Source organism: Xylocopa sonorina, chromosome 10 (assembly GCF_050948175.1).
Source record: "Xylocopa sonorina isolate GNS202 chromosome 10, iyXylSono1_principal, whole genome shotgun sequence".
NCBI lineage: Eukaryota > Metazoa > Arthropoda > Insecta > Hymenoptera > Apidae > Xylocopa > Xylocopa sonorina.
The window spans coordinates 11,087,327-11,110,266 of NC_135202.1; the positions used below are offsets into that span (position 1 = coordinate 11,087,327).

Sequence of the window (22,940 nt, forward strand, 5' to 3'; positions counted from 1 at the left end):
ACGCGAGAAAGCCTATTATTTATCGGTACGATTCTCGTGGCAAGTTTCAGCCAGTGTCGAGAGAACGCACGCGTCGTTTCGAACAGGCGAATGACGGTGCGCGGCGCGAACGCGACCGCCAATGGGAACGCGGGACGGGTAATCGGGTAGCTTTGGCGGCGTACGGTCAGCCGCCGAGTGGCGCGGTGCTCTCGCAGTACCGCGACGACCCCCGAGCTAAAAGCATCGTTGTGCCCGATGTTGACGGTGACCTGTGCGTGAATCGTGTCGTGAAACGTGAGATCCTCATTCCCCGTTTCGTTCTCGTGGCCCGTGCTCGCGGCCAAATTCGTGCGCGACCCGCGTCCGTGCGCCACCTCCTCCCTCTCTCTCTCTCTCTTTCTCTCTCTCTCTCTCATACTCTTTCTCTTTCTCACTTCCCCTGTCGAACGAACTCTCGAAAAGTTACGCGAATTCGCGACGGAACGCTCGCCACCGAAAACCGACCTCGCGACATTGCGTTCTCCCCTCTCTGCTGCACCCCCTCGTTTCTTCTAGAAAACGAACCCCTTTCGCGGTTATTTCTATCGACGACGGCTGCCCACGAGTTCTCAAGCCATGCCTGTGTGTGATATGTGAGGTGTGTTCTCTCGCCGTTCTTCTGCATCGACATCGTTCGTCCTGTTCGGAGGGAGAGAGGGAGCGACGAGCTGAGGAAGCCTCGAGTATCGAGAATAAGGTAACAAAATTCTAGCGATCGATTTTGTAATTGCTCTCTTTTAGTTTTAAGCGCATTAACCAGAGACGACGATAAATTATGACGCGCTTTCCTTCGAGAACCGTCGAGTGTTTCCACGCGCGTGTAATCACACTTGCCTTCCGGTGCCCTCGCCTCGGGGCTTCCGCGAATCTTCAACTAAAGGCAACTTTGGCTTGTAAACAAAGTTAATGGAAGACGTACCGCGCTACGTGGTCAGTCGCGAACACTTGGAGCGGTATAGCAGTCACCGGCATGCAGTGGCGCATATTCACGTCTGTTTCTCCTATCTCATACTATCGTGGAAGATCTGGACGCGTTCGCCGGGTGGTCGACTTGTTTATTGCGCAACGTCTAAAGTTAAAACGGGTAGAACGGGGAGACACGCGTAACGGAGGAGATTATACGGTCGCGCAAATAAAACACTTCCCTCTTAATGTCCTCGCAACCGCGAACCAGACACGTTTCCCCGTTCCATCGGCACGATTTACGTAATTTTGCCATTTTTGAGCTATCGATCCACGCGAGAAAGTCGAACGCTCTGGTAATAAGTGTCTACCGTTCCACGAAACACGGGCGAACACCGGAAAAGCGCAACTGCGCGTGCTGTTCTGCGGTAGATTTGTGGATTTGTTACCGGAGGCTTGTAACCTGAAACAATTATGTCGTAATTGGACCATCCTACGTGCACGCCTCTGTCAATAGACTGTACGGTTAGATGGTTGCACTGCATTATTGCCACGAATGTACTGCATTATCGGGCACGTTTGAATTTCGTGGCTGGCAATGGTAAGGGGACGTTAAAAAAATAAAAAGAGAGAAACCTTGAGCTTAACGACCGAGCGACAGTTTCGATCGCATTTTTCCCTTTCTCCTCGTAATCGCTTCGCGATCCGGTCTCGAGCATCATTTTATCCGACTCCACGTTTCCGACGGGTTGAAACTTTGTTTTTGCAATCATTTTCATGTTCCCGGAGGCGTAATTACCCTAGTTTGTAACGTGTAATGGGTTCGAGTGGTCGCGCACACGACAATGTCGCGAAACGTTTCTCGATTAAAAATTTTCCCGCTTAAAGCGGTATACTCGTGCTGGCTCGCGGCGACATTCGGATAAACGCGTGTAACGGAATGATCGGTAATTTAATGGAAGAAAAGTTTATCGAGCGCCAGGGAGATCTTGCCGTGAATTTGCAGTATTTTCCATGAATATTGTCGGATCCGCGAAATTTATAACGCTCCTAAATGGTCGATCTGTTATTTCATTACGCGTGTGACAAAATTAAAGGGAAGAGCTGCTTACGATCGTAATAGGTGTCCATCAATTAAACCATTTATCTTGGCATTTTTCTCCCGACGATGCAGGCGTTCGAATACGCCTGTTATAATAACACAGATATTAATCGATTCTCAATCAATTATTACCCGTTCGATATTATAGATTAGCCAAAGTGTAACGCTTCGTTGCCGCTCTCGTTATCACCTCTCCATTTAATTATCGCGAATGTATTAATTAATTGTTGACGCCGTTAGTTCCTGCGCCATTTCCCCGACCCCTTAACGCGCCTTTGTCGCTAACCCCCGTTTATCTACGTCATCTCGCTATTAACAATTACCGTGTCTCGTGACCGGTAAATTGGCAAAAATATCCCTCGCGCCACCCTCGAAGCAACAGTCGCTGGTAAATTAGTGAAATAATTGCCAGGCAATTTGCTGGCGCATTTTTGCGGGCAGACATAGTTGAACGCGCACATTCCGTCCGGTTTGGAACACGTGTTCCTTGGCAAACAGCGGTTGGATCGCGGTGGAAGTGGAATAGGGAAGAAGCGCAAGGGTCAAGAACGGGGGATGGGGTATTATGCTTTCGAGGAAAGTTAACGACTCGTCGAAGAGCCAGGGGAAAGAAGTTTCGCCCCCCCTTCCTGCGCTTTTAAAACTCGCCCACGCCAGACCGGAAGCGGTCGAAATCGGTCCGGTTCGCCGATTCTTCGTCGCGGCCGAAACTTTTGTAACGAATCCGAGGATACGAAGCTCTCGTGGAATCCGATTGAAATTGAATATCCAGCGAGAGAGAAAGAGAGAGAGGGACAACCTTGCTTTTCCTCGGTTCCTCTCACCTCTCGCTTCCGGTCCCCGTGCTCCGCCAGACGTCTCGCTTTATTATTGCCTCGACTACGTGGCAGACGGTCGCTGCTTATTCTCTCCATCGTTGTAAATCCTGCTTCGAACGGCAAGTCTAACCGAAAAACTTTTTCGGTCTTCTTATTCAAACGTTACTTAAAGCATGGCTGCAAGAAGAAGTATCGTTCGCAGCAGGACTCTGGGGGGCCGATCGAAACGTTCCTTTCTTGCGACTTTGAGTTATCTTCCCCTTCGCCAATCGTAATCGAACAGACGTAGACTGGCCGTGATAGCTTGATGGACGTGACACTTGAACCCTTGAAGAAAACGTGTAAATCAGCGTTGGTTCAGCACCAGAAACTTGCAATCGTACTCGTGAAATAGAAGTTTGTCGTGCTCGCGACTGCATGATGCACCGTGATCGTTTTATCACCGACAGAACGTTGCCAGAATTTTTCTTTTTATTTAATGGAAGCGCACCGCGCGGTTCCGGAAGTCCGCGCGCAGCGCGAAACAGAAGACTGTCCTTTAAATTCGCGTGAAATCTCTCCTCGCGGTCGACGAAGCGGGCGAACGGATGCGGAATCGCTGTTGCTTTTTCGTTATTTACGTGCCAACAAGTAATCGTGTTTACGACAACTTGTTGCTTACTGGAAAATTCTTGCGACTTGGCGGTCGCGGGACCACCGCATCCGTTTGTTCGCCAAGGTAAATCGCACGGTACCGCGCACGCGAGCTTCCCCGCTCAATTTGCCGCGATTAACCGAACGATTAACGGAACTGTTTCGACGATGGATTTTTACGAACGGAAATTGGCTCGCGGGACAAACGATCGGACGCGTAAACGAAATTCAGCTGTTATCGAGCAGCGTTTAAGTTGCAGGGTGTACCAAGGATGGTGGGCAACGTAACGCAATAAAATGTAACGAAAACGAAACGAGGGAGTGGTTTTCAGTTAGGTAATTCTCTATTGCACCAGCTCGTAACAGTGGAAACCTCTCCGTCCGGTGACAATAAACGAGATACAACTTCACCGGTGAAATAACGTCCCACGGCTCCGTCTATTTTCGCGCGAAAATGTCCCCGAGATCTGCGAGTAATGCGGAGAGCTCGTGCAGGGAACACGATCGTGGATTCGAGGAAATATAAATCGTAATTTCCAATTTTTTTTCTCTCTCTCCCTCTGTCCCTCTCTTTTTTGGACCGTGGAACGAGTTAATATTCTACTTAAATTGATTTTTCTGCAGGACACACGAGAGAGCTCGCGGATTCGTACTGAGTAGCGCGTTTATTTTTAATTAACGCGCGGCGTAACGATTATTATTCGATTTATCAGTGCAGCAGCTCGGATTTTTCCCCGATACTGCTAGTTGTATTTAATTTTCGTCTCAACGGTTGGCTTTCATTATCGTTTTTGTTCTCCATTAGTCTGATAATTATTGTTCGATGAATATTTTTAGTGTGGAGAGAAATTCGTTTGGAATTTAATGATCATCTGCATCGCGACCCTCGTGATTTTAGCGTTATTTGCAGCCTGCAAGGGATGAACCGAGGTCCGGACGTGTTAAATGTTCCTGTCGACTTTTAAAGGCTATGTATCGGTTTTATTTTAGTTTCTTGGTAATTATAGTATTTTCCTCTGATTCTGTAACCAGTTGCCGGGAAAACGCACAACTTTCGGATGTACGCGGTTCGTTAACGAGCTGTGTTAATACCGTAGCCACCCAGTTACTCGAGTTATTTATGTTTGCAAAACGGATTAACACGTTGCTCGACTCTTTCCAAAGTTTGATCACCCGTCGAACGACGAGCGAAAAGGTTTTGCCGGTTGCTAAAATCAGCCATCCCATTTTGTGCGATCACAAAAATCGTTAGCTCGACCAGTTAAGCCGAAGAAGGTAGAGTCGTAGTTCGAAATACAAAGCTCTGTTCTGGTTCTGATTAATTAATTCTTCGGTAGGATTTCGAACCCAGCGATAGAATTGTGGTAGCGAGGTTGGAGTTTCATCTAGTCGGATCGCTTACCAGCGTTATTTAATCGTGGTTTGATTACGAAGCTCAAACGACATATTCCACGCACAAAATTGGAAAAGTTTGGCGAGCGGAGGGCAAATTGGAGAATATGTATTTTTCTATAATTAAATTGCGCCGCGTCTATTCGGATTTTTGTTTTCCGTCTAATATTAAATTTAGTTGGCGAACAAATGATGGCTCGAAAACTAGTGCTGTTCGTTTTCCCGTTACCATTGTCCGCTCGACGAGTTGCAAACGCGCGCAACACGACGAACGCGGAAATGATACCTCACCGCATAATGGAACTATTGATATTCGATTCCAGCAGAGTATTTTTCACGCGGCAGGCAAATCCGAGAATTGTGCGAAAAAGTTTCCTCGCGTATCGAGTTCGAAAAACAACGTGTCCCGTGATACTAGAATCCCTTTTACAAAAGTTGCGCGTTTTCCATTCACGTCCTCCCTCCTGTTCCCTTTTACCGCCACCGGAATGTTCACCCTCCTCGAATGATCCTCTGCTTTATGAAACTCATTTCTAATATACCAACGAAAGGCCGTCGAATATTCAAGAGTAACGTTCGCGATTATCTCGAAATTGAACGTGGATACGTTTGATGATAAATTCGATTGGGAAATTCACGGTCAACCGTGGGAAGATCGGGCGTCGTTGCGGAAAATTTCGCGCAGACGACACCTGCGCGAATTTTGGACGAGCAGAGCCGGCTCGCAGCGATCGGAAGCGATTCGAATGCGATTTGAATTTTGAGTACACTCGCGAATCTGCATATGTAAACACCGCAGCCGCGCCGTTGCATGTCGGCCGTGATACGATCGCGCTTCGTCGTTCCTCGTGTACTCGTATACGTGCAATCATGCCACCTATACAATGTGTCCCGTGTTCATTCAACGAGACGATCCGAGGTCTTCATTATTAAACCACCGCGCGATTCATGCGATTCACCGAAAAACTCCGGTTACATTCTCTCCCCTACAACGCTCAATTTTCCCGGTTTACCTTCCGCTAGTTTTGCCCCCTCGTTTCATTCGCGAATATTTTTCTCGCGCCGATCAAATTCATCGGATACCCAGTGCGCACGATATTGCAATTAAGACCTGAAAAAAACCTTTCCAATCGTCGCTTTACAACTGATCGACGACGTAAAAACAACTCTGTGGGGCGTCGTCTATCTCGATGGAGACAGATTCAGCCCGTGAGTCGATTCCTCTTACAAAGCTTTGTCCCATGTAGGAACATGCGAAACCGAGGACATTATACATGTCCCCGCGACACGTGGACACATTCGTCCGATCGGTTGTAATTGAGATTGGTACTCGGACGATCGATCTATGGATCGCTAAACTTTAAAGCGCCTCGAAATTTATGCGACTGTTCGCAATTTGCGATCATGCAAATCCATCCGTCCTAGTTCGAATCTACCAACCGCGTACGTACCTCGAGAGGGTACCTTTCTATCGTTCTATTAACCTAATTGTCGATCAATTTTCAGATGCTTCACAGGATGTGGCTGCAGTGGTCGACGCTGCTGTTACTCTTGCTGGAAACACGGCTGCTGTTCGTGGTCGGGCAATGCGGATCGTTCGCTCAGGACAGGCCGGAAAAAGAGGAGAAACAAGATAAGCTGGCGCTGTATAAAGTCACTTTAAGGACTTATTGGTCGAGGGCGCGATTCCCACGGCATTATCCGGAATGGAAGCCCCCGGCGCAATTCGGCAAACTGATCGGTGAGACCGTGAACGCATGCTCTGATACACTTTTAGGGGAATCGTTTAACGAACGGAGTCGTTACGATCGCGACGTTCACTCGAGACTCGTAGAATTCGTCTGGGGCCCGAGATTCCTGCGGAAATTCGTTCCGGTTGTTTCGATGATCGGCGAGTGGTTATTTCTGAGCCGTGGCGCGTTTCGAGCAACGTCAGCCACCGGAACACGCCATTTCCCAGGTTTATTCTCTTCGACCTCCTTTCTCAGCCGGCGTGAGCAACGATAATTGGAGAAGTTAGAAATTATCGAACGACGACGCGCACGTTGTCGTTTCCGGTTGGAGTTGCACCAGGAGCACTCCTTCGTCGAATGATATACGGAATCCGGTAACAATGACGCGTGATTTACAACGCTTATTTTAGGGTCCTCGCGAACCAAGGACGGTTCGTTGTTCGATGGAAAAGTAGACGACAAGCGGTACATATAAATTTAACAGTTAATTTCGACAATATCGTCAAACAACCGCTGCGACTCGTTTAACCGACGTTATCCAGAAATAAATCACCGGGTAACGCGTCCATTCACCGTAGCTTCGAACGTTTCGACGCTACGAGACGAAGATATATAGCTCTACGCGCTGTAAAATTCAACAAGAACGTTCCGATCGGTGCGATGCAATCCCGCGCTGAAAAAGGAATTGCATGGATCTCTTCTTTCGGCTGACTGGCGCGATTCAACGCGGTTCGGCCGACCTATAAACAACGAGGATATTTCAAACGGTAATGCGAGGAAGGGAACAGGTGTCGCTAGTCCCTGACGGTCTATAAATTTTCTTCGCCGCTCGTAACCTCGCAGTTTTGCGCTTTCGATTTGTGACTGCGCGACCGCACGGCAACCATCGCGATCGATGAGAGCGGATCCAGCGGCGAATGAATCTACGCGAGCGTTCGCTCGTTCGTCGCCGCGTTGCATTCGAATTAGGGAGGTCCTCGCGATGTTTGGCGAAATTTCATTTCGCTTTAGACACCGTCTTTACGTCATGACTCAGGGTTGAAGAGCGACGCGGAAGGGGGATGAAGTTAGGGCGAAGGAAACGGAAAGGATGGAAAGGTGGATACGCGGGGAATGCGAATGCCCAGCATTTCCTGGCTCGACGACGGCATTTTGTTTTGTCTGCCCTTCGAACGGATTCCACGCCGCGAGAAACTTGCCGTCTCATCTGCCACGAATTTTTTCTACCCTTGTCCTCGAGCCAATCGACCAGTCAGTTTAGCGTGAAAATTCTGCTACCCACCGCTGACTTAGCGTTTTTTTTTTTTTGTACCACGTATCTTTCTCACGTGGTTTGGCCAGTACAGTAGGCCAGTATGTAACATGGTTAAAACCTGGCGCTGCTATTATAGTACGGTGAACAAATTGCCGCAGCCTTGGATGTTCTGTAACGTGGTATATAAATTTGAAAGAACAGAAGAGAACTGGGTGTTCCCCACTTGCGCACGAACTTTTGTGTGGTCAAGCGCAGTTTATGGTCATGCAAAAGGTTTGTTCTCGCGCTTTAGGACACGTACAGTATGCAATGAAGTTCATAAAGCACAAAACGCATTCTCCGCGATGCGTGGGACCATACCTGTGCACATCGCCTCGACGAGGATAGTTTGTCTGGCTATGAACGCCCGCCACTACTGTGCGCTCGTTACCCAGTCGGATAACGTAACGCTTTCGCTGCTACTGAAACGTTGTTTACGTACAATCATCCTTTCCGATGTTTCGAAAACCCTGCTCATATTCTCAAGCGTACCCGTTCGCTTCGTGTCGATAACTTCAGAGTTCGTTTGCTGGAGGAATAAGTCGACGCGAAGACGGCACCGGAACTAGATCGCGTTCCCGCTGTTGAAGCGAGAGGGGAGGATAGAAAATAGAAGGTGCGAGGTGCACGACTGGCGATAAACACCGAATAGGGGTGGCAAAGGGTGGAAACGAAACGGCGAGACGAACTCGAAACCGAAGCGAACGGAACGTGGCTACAAAACGTAATCGAAAATCCTTTACGGCGATTCGTCGTACGACGTGCAACCCCTGCTATCGGGGGTGGGTGGTGTTTTTTCTCCCCCTTTTTCCATCCTCTCTACATTCCGCAGGACTTCGACGAGAAAACATTTCCAGGATATATCCTGCGTATACAGACGAACGGGCACGTTCGATCGTTAACGGGCGACTAATGGAATGGAATTCACATCCAGATCGTCGGTTCCATCTCACGACCTTCGTCGACCCACCCCCGCATCGGGGATTGCTCCTTTCTTTTCCTTTCTCTCGACCTTTTTCCTCCCCGCTCCCCACTGCACCCTTCCAGAGGAATCGTACAATCGGCATCGACGTTCTCGTTGTTTTCCACCTGCAATCCTTAAACCGCCAGACTTAATTCGATTTTTTTCCCTCTTGTTACTTTTTTTTCCATTCCTTCCTCGGCTCCACCCTCCCCTCCTCCGACGCTTCGTTCGTGTTTCCCGTGAAATTCTCTCTTTACTTGTTCACGTCCGCTGGCAGACTACACTCGTGCAGGACGCTAAGAAATATCGACGGTCACGTATACCTGGTCTTCGTTATTCCCCTCGATATTGTTCCGCTCGGATGAAGCTCGACAGCTTTTGCATTAGGCGAGATTTTGTTCGCAACGCGAAATCGAGAGATTCAGGACCGCGGACGCTGGCAGAAATACGAGCAACGAGCGATGCTCTTTGCGCGAAAATTAATAAAACATCGCGAGCCCCTATCTCGCCTGGCGTTTATTTAAGCGAGATCGATTCGCACCAATCCTTGCCCCGCGCGATCGTCCCTCGACAGCTGCGAACTCGAAGGGAACAATTTGATATCCGAATCGATTTAACCGACTTCGATTTTCCATCGATTATGCAAAATACGTAACGCGAGAGGAAACTCTTGGCGTGTTTGCACGCGCGCGAAGATCGAACGTTCGCCTCGATGGGAAAGGGTTGATCGCGTAGTCACGCGTGTCCTCGGATCGAAGCGGACCTTTTGGTAGGCACGAGGGAATGCAGACACACCGTGGCGGGAAGGGAGGAGGCGGATAGAGGAAGTGGAACGCTTTGCACCACAGAGAGTTTTCTCTTCTGCGGAGGCTCCAAGGGCCGCTTCTAATTATTCTTCTCTCGAGACACCCGCTGCGCGCACAGTGTTCTCGTTATTTTTTTTTTATTTATAGCCGGGGAGCGACGGTTTGGAGCTGCGCGAAGCGGAAGGACAGAGAGAAGAGCCGGGAGGTAGGAGAAGAGATACAAGTCGAGAGGAAGAGTGATATAAGGGAAGGGAGAATAGAGGAGGACAGCGGGAATAGAGAGACTCGGGTTGTGCCCGAGAGCGAAGGGGACCTAGGTAAAGAGGAGAGGTATTTTTAGCCTGAACCGAGAGAGTCAGCGAGCCTCGTTTCGTTCCCGTTTTCTCCCGCCCTTTCTCGTCTACCAGCTGGACTCCGAATCGACGGTGAAAAGCGACAGGATCGGGAAAAAAAAAAAAAAAAAGAATGATGCACTTAGCAGCGCGTTTCACGACGCTGCCGCATTCGCGTGTTGCTCGCGCGTTTCCAGTTTAATTGCGCGCTCGCCTCTGTCTTCTCCGTGTTACATATTTCGAACCACCAACCACCTTTGTTTTCCATTCACCTTCTCCTCTTCTGGGTGCGAATCCATCATTTTCGAGGATCGTTGGACCGTCCATTTCCCTTTTGGTTTGCGGCGTGGGATGTCTGACGTGATACGGTTCCATTCCACTTGGGGAATCGGGGCAAGAAGTGGCTGCGGCTGTTCGGTGGCCGGCCCACGAGAACCGGAAGTAGTAAACGCGTGACAAGTAGCCTGCTCGGGGAGAAACATCGCTGAGGCAATTTTTAGAGTCCAAGAAATTCCATTCTCTCTTCCTGTTCGCTCGAGCAGACGCACACGGTTAAAAGTATTGGATCGTTCGCTTGTTCTTACGAATAATATTTACACGCTGCGTCGCTGCAAATCATCTGAAATATTTAGGTATTTATAAACGGCGGGTCGTCGCATCTCGCGCAGCACTTCACGCGGCTATTCAAAGTGCAAAGCTGCTAGAGTGAGTAAACCTTGCACGTTTCGAAATGTGACTTTTTTTTTTTAGCAAGGGTTTCCTCGCTCGACGAAATTCCGCGCCCACTTTTGTATCAAAGAGGCGATTCCACGCGCGCGTTTTACCCTAGCCGTCTCGACGCCGCGATATTCCCGCGTGTCTCGAGTCGCGATGCAGAAATGAAAAGGGTTCGTACACGTACCTACGTACGTTGTTCGTTCCTTTTTCGGTGGCTCTCCGGGTGTCCTCGTGCGCTACGCGGTGCGTGCGTCGACTAGCGGATATAAAAAAGCCGCGGCTTTCGCTACTTTTCCAAGGCAACCGGCCGTGGACGCGTTTATTAGGCCTGGCGGTTAATTAAAGCGAGACGCGGGGGCAGGTCCTTGGAATTGAAATTCCCGCGTAATATGAATAGGAACGCGGGGGATACGAGGAGAATAGCGGAGGGAGCAGCGCGTTCCTTTCGTCGTCGGCTCGTATCAAAGCGGTACATCTTTCCGCAGCATCTAGCTGTTTCGTAATTGCGCGTCGTCCACCGGGTTTTTCTTCCGCCCCTCCATCCGCTTTTCGTCCCGGTTAACAAGCCGGCGGTTGATTTCTTTAATCGAGCAATCCAACTGGAGCCTGGTCGATTTTTTCCACCGCGAGAGACCAAAGAGTTTCTTCGTTTCGCGATTAAAATGAAGCCTGGCTCGAGTATGCCGCGTGCACGCATTCGATTCCGCGGAAACGTTTAATAAAGCGATTATCCGCGTGTTTCGAGGAACCGATCGCGGCGCAGGCGACTCGAAATCGTCGCGAAAGGTATGACGCGCGAGCTTGCCCGCGCTCGAGAGGCGTTCCAATATTTTTAGCCGATAATAGGGAGCCCATCTGGCTGGTTTCATCCGTCTTAACGAGTCCCCGCGAACGTCAAACGCGTTAAGCCCCATCCTTCTTGCCCCGATCGGCTAGCTTTGCTTGGTCGATTCATCTTTTTAGAGCATCTCGATCCCCGTCGTTCACCGTGTACCCGCTTTTCCACTCGCGACGCCTCGTTTGTCCGTCCCGGACAGTTTGAAGTAATAAGGAGTGGAATTCCGTCCGTCGAGCGGCTTAGCGCTGTTATTTCAGAGCCCGCTGGTAGCATGGAAGTTATTAACTCTTTTTATTCGCCAGATCGTGGCATCCGACCGCGAACAGTCTCGATCGCGGGGTTCTGTTTCAACGTCCGTCGCGTTCGTTCATCACTCTACACGTTTTCGAGATCGACTCAGAAATCGTTAGGATCCTCGATCGACCGACAGAGAGGCTGAGCGGTTCACTTTGAAAATTAGTCGCGTTTCAGCTGCTCATATTTCCCTCGAACGCCAGGAGTTCCTCTCCTGGTTGGAGTCCCTGTCATTATCGCGAGCTCAGAAGCAACGGACAAGTCGTAAAGGGTGGTGAACGAGAGTGGCGGCGGGGTGGGAATATGGGTGGAGAGGCGGGTAAATAAATAGGGAGAAGAACCCGCGGAGATAGAGCGGGTAGAGAAGGAGGCGAATACGACGGAAAGCTTTCTGTAGCAGATGTACTACCCGCGTCTGAAAACCATCCCCCGTGGGGCTTTTGTTGATTTAATAAACGCAAGCCCTCAAGCTCACCGCTTCGACGACGCATTGTCGTGCCCTCCGCTCGTTTTATCTCCTCCTTGGTGTCTCCTTTTTTTTCCCTCCACGACTTATTTACTCTCTTGCTTTATGCACGCGTCTCGCCTGTCTTCCTTTTCCATTCAATTTATTTACTTCGCGCTCGTCCCTGCCTCTCACCCCCCTCGCTGCTTCCCTTTATCTGTACAGGATACATCGAGGTAAATTATTCCATTCGACTAATCGTCGATTAAACAATTCGACGTTATTTTTTATTCCCTCTCGTTCGAAGAATTCTAAGCACAATTCTGTATAACCGAGGGGATACTGCACGCTGCGTCTCGTGAAGCAAGCGCAGAGTTGAAGCGTCGAAGGAGAGGAGGACCGTTCCAGAGGAACTGTCGAGGGTATCCTGTCGGTGGCCGTTAGCATCCCGTGGAATGTGTAATTTCGTTGATGGCCCGTGATTTTATAGAATTTCCCGCGCTTTACCCGTGAATCCGAATCCGTTTGTGAATTTCTGGTACGCGCGGCAGAGTTCAAAGGTGGAAGAGCAACCGGTGTCAAGCGCTAATTTCCTGTGAAATTATTCAAATACCTTTCTCCGGTCGACCATTTGATGGTTCTGCCGTTCCACGTTTCCAGCGGCGCATCGAATGCCCCTCTCTGCTATTTGCATCATGAGCTTCGTATTAAAACGTCTCGCGGGGTCCCTCTTCGGTACCAAGATCCGAATCGTGTACATACAGCTCGAGAGAGAGAGGGACTCAGATTTTGTACGATCGGTGGTGAACGGTCTATTAAACGAGGCTTGTTGCATATTTCGTCAGTTTATCCGTACTATTTTATACGGCACTCGTTTGTTGCTCGTGACTCGTTGGATGGTAGCCGGATCAATGGTGGCATAAATCGAACTATCAATGACGATTTAACGGGACGCGGATAGAATTTCGTATCGACGATTAACCCGGTTATCCGTCGGTCCACGCTCGATGCTGGGTTCCGATCCGTCGATATCGACGGGGATGGCCGACTGCACGGCGTTTAAAAAATTGCTCGCTCTCTGTGTTTCGTTGGCGCGCCTCGCCTGGCCTCGCCTCGCTTCGCACACGTCCGTACACCCGGACGTAATTCGCTGGCGAGAGGGGAAATAAAAATTACGTTTCAATGTTCGCCTGGCGCCGGCAATTATTGCAATTTGCCCGGGCGTTTTGCTCGGCAATCTCGGCAAATTGGAAAGCCAGCTGTCAATCGACGGACGTGCGAGCGCGCGCGCGCGACGTCGATAGTTTGAATAAAATCGTGCTAACCGGGTATCTCGTATCGATTCGCGCGATCTAAGCTCGAGAGAGATCTTGCGAAAGAGTAGAAAACGGAAAGAGGTGACGGAGGTGTTTGTTCGGACGACGTTTAAACGCGAAGATCAACGGGACACGGTCGAGTAAAGGGGAAGGTGGTATAATCCCTGGAATCGATCGACGAAGAATCCGTTGACGCGTCCAAGTTTCAGCGTCCAAAGGAAAAAAGTGGAAGAACGAGGAAAATAGGAGGGAGATAAAAAGTGGGCGTGCTCGTTGCTTTGCTTCGCTTCGCGCGGATTACTTATATCCGATTTCACGTAATCCTTGGAGCTCTTTACCGTGTCGCTTCTTGCGTCCACCGTAACGTATCATTATAGCCCCCCCGTTAAAACGGAAAAACCAACCCCCCTCTCTTCTTTACACGCGCGTCCTGTCTGTGTGACACAGTTTCGAAGAACGCCGATTATACGAAAGCTCGCGCGCGTGTTGGGTCGCGAGGGAACGAGCGAACGAACGAAGTAGCGCTTGGCTAACGGCGAACAGTCTTCCGGGTATTTGGCGTTACCACTAACAAGGATTAAGCTGAATTTGTCCCATTTACCAAGACCGTTCTTGTAACGCGGCGCATTTCTGAATCCACCTTGCCCTCGTCGAAAGTAAAACACCCGGGACCGACTGTCGAGGGCGATCGATAGGGGCGCGCGATGCACGCGTTTGTAATGTTAATGCGGCGTTGATCGTTTCTTTCAGCCGGTCGACCCGTAAACGAGTCGTAAAATTAAAGCGCAACGAGATCCCCAGACTCGTCTCTGTACTTCATTACCGGTTTATTACACCTCGTCGTAAAGTCCTAAGAGGCATCCTTCTTTCGCGCGATACCCGTACTTTTTCCCATCTATTCTACCTTGTAAACAGTCGCTCGAGGCAACGCCTGGATTCGACGATACTCGAGTAACGACGTTTACTTTATCGAAAAACTTGGCTGTCACCGATCGTTTCAACCTTGTTCTGCTAATCATCCCCCGGTTCTACTCAGCTCGAAATCCCAAGTCAATCCACGGAGCTTTAATTAGACCCTTCCTCTGTGAATTCTGAACCGCGGTGACCGTAATCCAGGCTCACGAAAATTCCCGAATTAACATCTTCGCGCGAGCCTCGAGGGGGTCGTTAACATTCTTCGGGAATCCCTTCGCGGATCTCTTCTCGCCCTTCGCAGGAAAGTGGCCGAGGCGCGTGTTCGCGTGTGCGTACGCGCCTCGTTTCCCTCGCGTGAACACTTTACCAACGCAGGCGTGAAAGCACGTCTGCCCGTCGACGAAGGTCGAAAACGTCGTCCCCAGGGAACACGGGAGGCCGGAGTTGCCTCTTTTTTCCGCTGCTTCATTGACCAACGTTCATCAAGCTTGATTGCCGGGACTTTTTACGCCACTGGCAAGACGTGCACGCTGTGCACGCGTGAGTGTCTTCGAAAGACTTGGAATTAAGCAGTGGACGCGCCAAGCTACGTGTCTCGAGGTGAGCCTGCGAGATTCAATTTATTCGGGGGCGAATTTAGTTATTCATAGCGTTGGAATAAAGAATCCATAAACCGGGGTGGAAAAGGTGGCCGCCCAACCAGCCCAGTCATTATTCTCGGAACGTACGATTTTTCGTGGCTGCGTTTCACCGGATCCTCGGTGCTTTTCTTCCGACTCTGCGCTCGATTTCATGAATAAATTACGAGGGGTTGCGTTATGACGGCGCAGCTACTAGGTGCGAGCAAACAGACCGCGGTAACATCAGAAAACAATCTTCCGTTGGGCTCACCTCGCGCCAGGTTCCTTGTTAACCAATAAAGTCGGCTGAAAAATTTAGGGATCGCGATGGGTGCGAGTACGATCAGCAGGGGAGAGAAAGAGCGAGAGAGAGAGAGAGACTTAGCGGAGGCTTAAATTATGCAAAGTGCCTCGATAACTCGGCTTCCGCGGCTTCGACGTCGCTGGGCCACCTCGACTGGATTCCACTTAATATTTCTTTCAAAACTTGCAAAGCTACCCGTCCTTTGACCCTAGTTCCAGGCTCTTACCTCGTCGAGCACTTTCACTAGGCAGACTGCAGAGGATCGCTCGTAGCCTCGTTTGTTTCAAGCACTGGCCCAGAACGCCGTCTCGAATCAGCTGCGGAGCGTAACAAGAAACGGAAGAGGGAAAAGTGAGAATGACCGCGACCGAGGTACGAGGAACAGATTGCGTTCTCCTGGTAGCGAGCGTCTGCGCGGTCTTAGAAGGGGTTGAACGCGTGGAGTTAAGGCACGTCGCTTACCTTATGGTTGGGGGGTTGGCGAAATTGGAGAAATTCTTTTCTTCCTCTTCGATCTACGGGTACGATCGTTCTTCCGTCGTTTCGATCTTGTTAATTGGATGGCACGTGCCCAGAAACATCTCTCCGACTGCTACGGGGGACAAGTTTTCGGAGGCGTCGAGCGAAAACGTGTCTGCTCTGTTTTTCTCCCCCGCTGGCGCGAGAGCAATTAAAAGTTTTATCGGCGTAGCTCGTCGTTCGGGGGAGGCAAGACGAATGCCATCCCTTTGGTGCAGCAGGCGAGAAGATTGCCGGTTAATGTAGCGTTATAAAACGGCCCGGTTTTCGTGGCTCGTGCGAGAATTTCTACGTCACCCTCTCTCTCTCTCTCTCTCTCTGTTTCTCTCTTTTGCGTTCCTTTCGGCTGAAGATCCTATCCCCCGCCCTTTGGGATGAGGTTTCAACCCCCTGGCTGGAATAGTCTGTTCGCTACGTGCTTCGAATAAGACCCACGCTATCATAGAACTTTTGTCCAGCAATAAAGATCGGTATATCATCGAGGTTTTAGTGAAATTAACCAACCAGTCGAATCGAAGCGCGGGATCAACGATGTAGCGTTGCTTGCCGTGGTCTTCAACGGCAGTAAATTCGAGTCGAGCAAACATACGGACGCGGTTGGCGCGATCTTAATAAAATCATCGCCTCCACCAGAGAATAACAAACAGTTGTACTCGTTTATACTCACGCAGGGTATATTCTTATCACTCTGGCTGATTTTATTTGAACGCCCTGCCCCGTAGAACACTCGACGGGATGTACTGTTGGCGAACACATCGGGATAATGTCCGTCGATGTTGGCTGAAAATGAATATCGATTCGAAGGCGTTAAGCCGCGCTCGCCAGCTGCCAGGATATAGAGGGTTTAAAGAGGAAAGTCTCGAAGCGAGAAAAGTTTAATGCGCGATTCCCGTTGCGTGCCTGGGCACGCGCGACCCGCCAGACAAAGATTGCTCTCTCTCTCTCTCTCTCTCTCTTTCCCTCTCTCTGAGATAGAATCGGCCTCCGGTACATTTGCATAAGAATTGAACAAGCCGACACCGCGCAGGAAACATTTTTCCGCGCGGGACTAGGAATCGAGCGAAACGGAACGAATCGCGACAGACGGAGAAATTAAAAGCGAACGCTCTCTCCGGTGATTGCCACCCCCCTCTGCCTCGTAATTCCGACTAATTAATGGCCGCGACGTCGATCGTGCGAATCGTTTCACCGTTCTCGATAATCACTTTTCCGTTCGTATACAAGATAGAACGCGTGCAAGGCGCACAAAGACTCCCTTAACACGGTTTCATCCTCCTTGCTTTAATACTTAATTGCGCGATATTCAGTCGCGTTCTTCTTCGTTCGAAAAACGTCGCAAAGCACTCTCTCACCGCGAGCAAGTTCGCTCTCGGGACTTTACCCTGTTGATACGGATTATAGAATCCAGCCAGCACCAGTGACAGGGAAATTACTTAAGTATACGCAGGTCTCTCGTAAACCAGCTAGTACGTCTCTGGACCAACATTGAAATTTCCATGAAAATATTATCGCAGCGAGCTGCGCTACATAAATTATAGCGCATCCGCCATCTGGAAGGACATCGGGCCTGGCAAGTTTCAGCCTGGGTCAGCCAGCGCTTGGAATTGCAATCCGAGCAAGAGCACGATCCATTAGTCGAAATCGTCTGGCATTCTAATTCTTGTCGGATAACTGACTATCCCAACGGGGAAACAAAGAGCAGCTGTTTCGATATTTCCACGTCAATCGGCTTCTGAGATGTTCATCTTCCCCAGGAGGGAACAAGCGCCTCGTTAGCCCCTGTTCGTTCTTTTTCCGTTGCTTTTCATCCCTCGAACCAATCGCTTCTTTCAAGGCCAGTTGAGGGGATAAGAAAGAAGCTGGGGACGATTTGTCAAAGTACTGGAGGTACAACAGTTTCGATATCGAGGAGATCGACGAGCGCAGCCTAGCTCTTTTAAATATTCTTTTAGGAGAAGAAGGATTGGGATAAAGTTCACGGGTACCTCGCGCATGATAACGCCAAAGTCCCGCGGGAGGGCTCGTAAGCTTCGTTTTAGTATGCTAACCATAAAGCCGCGATAAAATTTCGGCCCCCCGGAATTTATTCAGGAAACTGTCCCACGGCTTTCGCGCGCGAGGAATTATCGAAAGTTTCGAAGTGTAAAACGTCGAAGTTCGCGGCGCACGTTTTTCTATCTCCGCCGTCGCACGGCGGCTACGGATTCTGGGGACGGTTTGTCGCGACCTAATCGATTCGATTTCGAAAAAAAAAAGAGAACGCTGACTAGTCCAGCCTGGACAGGAGGGCGAGTTCGATCTAAATAAATTAGAACTTCAATCTCTGGGATCCGATGTGTTTTCACTGGGAATCCGCGTCCGATATCGGACTTTTATTCGTCCGCTTTCGTCCACGACTTACCGATACCACTCGAACGATCGTTAACTTGACGAACGATGGAGCGAGAAAAAGAGCAGCGCGGGGAGGTGAAAAGGAAGGGAAAGGAAAATTCAGCGAATCGCGTCGTTGAATTTAATGTCGGTTTCGAGTGGCTGGAAATGGAACAGCGATGTCAAGAGGGTGCGTTTGATCACGAAAATGCCCGAATCGGCATTTACCTCGTCCCTACTCGTGACCCGCATCGATTTCATCTCGAGAACCGAAAAGGAGGCTCGTTAATTATGCGAGGCTTTCGTTGTTCATTCGTGGATTACCGGGATTGCTTCCCATTCATTTTACTTGAACTAACACGAAGTAGAAATCAGCTGAAAGAAGTAAATGTATATATATAGACTCGATCGTGTATCGCGATGATAGCGTTAATCCTGTTTCATTTGCTGCGCTGCGATATGAAATCGGTGAAAATAATTAAATGGTGGACTGTTCGAGGAAAGTGGCGGTAAATATCGGCGAGAGTATAAGCTCGGTGTAAGTCGGATCGTTGCACGGCTACGTATTAATTCGACGGTGCATAAATTACGGCATTAATTAAATTAAATTTGCGGCACGTAATTGCACGCCTGAAAATGTTTAATTTCCCGTTGAATCGATGACCTATTGCCAGGAGGGATAAACGATTCGAGTACAAATACCCTGGCAAGGATTATCGTAAGAAGCATTACGAATTTGGTGTCGTTCGTTGCGATCTACGGTGTTAATCTCTCGTATTTGGATACTTGCTAACGAGCCTTTACGTTCGTTCAAATTATCCACTCGTTGCGCGCGATGAGAATTATAACACGCGACATTCGCCGCACGTATCGCGTGAAACAATGAGATTCGCAAACCGAGAAATATCGGGAGGAATGTGATACGAGTCGGTGGATAAAAATCGATCATCCGAACACTTGGCCGGGAAGAAAAACTTGCCGCTACGTGTCCTCGATAAGAAACGTCAGTTTGAAAATATTCCGCCCCGACAAAGTTCACTGGCACTGGTACCGAACTCCGTCGCAGGGGTGCAACCCTTCGGTTCCAAGGGGCACGTAGCCCTCCACAAAGCGTGCTCGCGCTATTGACTGTTCAGATTCAAAGGGCGTGGATGAACTTCGAAAGGGGTGGTTAGAGCTCTAAAAAGGGCACAGAGATTCATCTCTCACTCGGTGACGCGAATAATAGGAGGGTCAGCGCTGGTGCTTCACCTCGGCGGGGTTCGACGACTGGCGTTCGTTTGCCAGCTACTTTGCGAAAACTTGCGCAGAATCTTGAAGGGTAAACCATGTCATTAAGGATGTAGATTAGAGGCCGACGGTGGTTGCCGTCGGATCTCGTACGACGCGTCTAGTAGGTCGCTCCTCGAGGGTACCAGCTGTGACGTCCTCTTCCCTCCCGTTTGTTCTCCGCGTGTCTCTCCACCGTAACCCCCTACGAGAGTAACTCCAGCTGCGTTGCAGGGAATACCGTTAGAGAGAGGCTGTAATAATAGCGATGAATTGTTGATAGCATCGTGCTACTCTGTATTTATGTACAGCGGCATCCCTCGAGTCGCTACCCTTCGTGAATTCCTCTCTCATCACGGTCAGGCGGGTCCACGGATATCAGTCGCCCCCTCTGCCTCTATCGTCGACGCACGGTTCACGGCTCTTTCTCGTTCGTAAAATATGCAACAAACGGTGCTCTCGTTACGACGAATTCATCGTGGAAATTTGTACATCGACGCCAGGGTGACGCGCGTCGCGTACGCGAAAGGGTTTCCGGTGAGGGTGCATTTTTGATGGGACGCCACGAGCGCCGGGGTTGGATACAGCGTTCTCGTATTCTTGAACCTGTGGCAGCTCGATACTGAAACTGTCCGGTCACGTCGCTAATCGGTCTCGTCTTCCTTGGTAAACAATCAACGCGACCGGACGATTAATCGATAATCTTGACGTTGATAGAGCCTGACAGACCCTTCTCGTTACCGAACCGACACGCGCAGACGTTTGACGTTGCGCAGGGTGCTTCTATCACTCGCGTAACAATATCTAGTCGTGTTTTATTATCCCAGAATTAGAAGAAACACCAACGGTAACGCACGAGCCGGAGGGATGATACTAAATATGCGGCACATGTTTCATATCGGAATTCCTTGGGGGGTTCTACGGCATCCTGGCTAGCCACTCTCTCCGTAGTATGCGTAGAGAGTCGGCGGCAAGGCAAATAGAGAGGAGTAGACGCGGAGCAGAATTCGATATCATAATCACAATAACAAACCCCCAAAGGCATTCCCTTTATTCCCTGCTCGAAGGGTAATACGGCGGGGGCGCGCGTCTCTTTCGAGTTACGATAGAAATCAAAGTCGACTCGTAGAACGTTTCCGCTCGTCAGCCTCGAATCTCGTCGGCGTCTAAGTAGCTTAAATCGCGACGTTAAGTGAACCGTGCCCTTTCCGCTCTGTTTCCGGTTGTCGCTCCTCCCTCGCTTTCTCATCCCCGTGGCGAGCAGAGCACGATAATTGATCGTGATATCGGTAGGGGCGTCGCGTCTGCGGCTCCTCGCGCAATTCCAATCTTGGAAGTGTTCGGCGCGTCGCAAAATTCCGAGATTACGCTCGTCGACGGAATTATAACGCGCTCGTGTACAGCGCCTCGACTCCGCGGAAAATAGAGGAAGTTTGTCGAATTGAACGAGCCACCGGCTCGCACGTGATAAGTTTCTAAACGCGATGAAATTTTGACGCGAACCACGCGAATCGTGCGGAATAATCTCTGGCGGAGAGCGCTCGAATCGTGGCTGGTAATGATTTTTTATTGCTCTCGAACCTGTTGCTTCCATTCGAAGTTTTGCAATCGAGGACTATGCGTTTCGCGCATTCACGTTGGCTCTCCGCCTCAAAGTACTCATCGTCGCTTTGATTTTCGAAGTCTCTCTGTTCTTCCTGCGATTGTCGAACAGAACGGTGGTAGGACACAAGCACGACGAACAGAAGATGTATCGTCGAGATTCTTAGCGCTCTCGCAGAAGCAATTACGGTCCAGGTTGCCTCTTAGTTCCTGGAGGAGGATTCTTTTTACCGAGAAATTCGACTGGCAGTCGAAAGAATGCGATTTAAATGCAAAAGAGACGGAGAAAGGTCGAAATTCAGCTGCACGAATCAAGAGCGGACGTAACTCGGGCCGAGTATCGTCTCTGATTTGCGCGAGTAAATCGGCTTACGCGGCATCAGTCCTCGTCGACGACGTCGCCTCGATGGATAATGCGAACGGTACACAACGTCGCCGAGATGAGTTCCAAAGGCAGTTAATGCACCAGTAACCCTTTAAAGGTTCCAGTGGCCCTTTTCTCAGGTAACTGTTTCTTGTGTATATCTTGGCTCAAAAGCGCCTTCTTGAAACGAGACGTTCGATGGAGCTCTTGCAATTATGGAATACAGAGCTCAGCCTCCGGACGGTCTTTGACGATCCCGTTCCAGTTTGCCAATTAAACCTTGCACCCAGCCGACGCTTCTCGTCCCCGCCTCTCTGTCGCTCTTCGTATTTTTAACGTCGACACCCGACCAATATTCACGCGAACGACGCACCCTTTGAAGGTTCCTTTTAATCCAAGACAGAGGAGACAGCTGCCTCCTCGAACGGTTTCAAGATTGGCAGAAGTAATTAGACGTTCTCGCGTTTGGCGAACGAAGGCGAAATCTGGGTCGACGTTGCTTCCTAACTCTTCTTCTAGCCGTTTTCAAGTATCCCTTAGCAGTTACAGCGACCTGAATTTTCCACGTTTCCTTGTAAAACATCGTGATCGTTACCCATCGCGACTGCTCGTCTTTCGTATCTCGAATCGAAAGGGGGTGGCGACCGCGCGGGTACAGCACTCTGCCAGTGATCGAGCTCAGAATTTCAAGCGCCAAGATATCCGCGAAGAGTATCGAGGATCGAGAGCATCGATGCGCACCGCCTCTTCGTTCAGGAATTCAATTCCCGACCCTGCACGTTGTTAACTCGCGCGAGGCGCGATCGCTCGAAGGATCATAAAAGGGGAAAGATTTTCGCTAGGAGGAGGAGGAGGAGGAAAAATTAGTCGAGTCTGCGGGTTTCCAGCTGGCGAGCACACGCGACCTCTCGTTGCTCGCTCGCTCCGTTGAACCGTCGAGCAGGTTGCAGTGCCGTTCTCGGCCAGCCACCAGGCTGTGCATCGGCTGCTGTAAAATCATAATAAATATCCAGCCGAGAAAGAGCGGTAGTTGTCGTTCATAGGAGAAGTTACGTAATAAAACGGGAAAACTGGAGGCGATGGAAAAGCGAAACGCGTCATTGCCGGGTGCGATTCGCTCGCGATTTTGGTCACGTTGTCATCGAATGGCGGACACGGAATTTACAGCCAGTTGCCCCGTGTAATCTTCCAGCGATACGCGTCGATCCGTTGATTGGCGAGTTTACGTAATCGTTTCAGGGAAGTTTACCTTCGTAAAACTTGGTCAAGATCTCGTGGGATCGCGATGGATTTTAAAGGACTGCCCGTGGAAGGCATACGAGACGTAATTTACTTTTAGGACGTAATCACGCTCGCTGGTTGACGAGTC

At 49.9% G+C, this 22,940-nt stretch overlaps 1 protein-coding gene across 1 annotated transcript in view; it reads left to right on the forward strand.

The window, feature by feature from the left end:
* Positions 1–514: 514 nt before the first annotated feature.
* The window catches only part of LOC143428503 (spondin-1), a 112,091-nt gene continuing 89,665 nt past the window's right edge, over positions 515–22,940 (forward strand). The window contains exons 1-2 of the mRNA XM_076903434.1: positions 515–718; positions 6,376–6,610. Of these exons, the coding sequence (XP_076759549.1) occupies positions 6,376–6,610 (235 nt within the window). The 5' untranslated portion in view covers positions 515–718. The remainder of the gene's footprint in view (positions 719–6,375; positions 6,611–22,940) is intronic.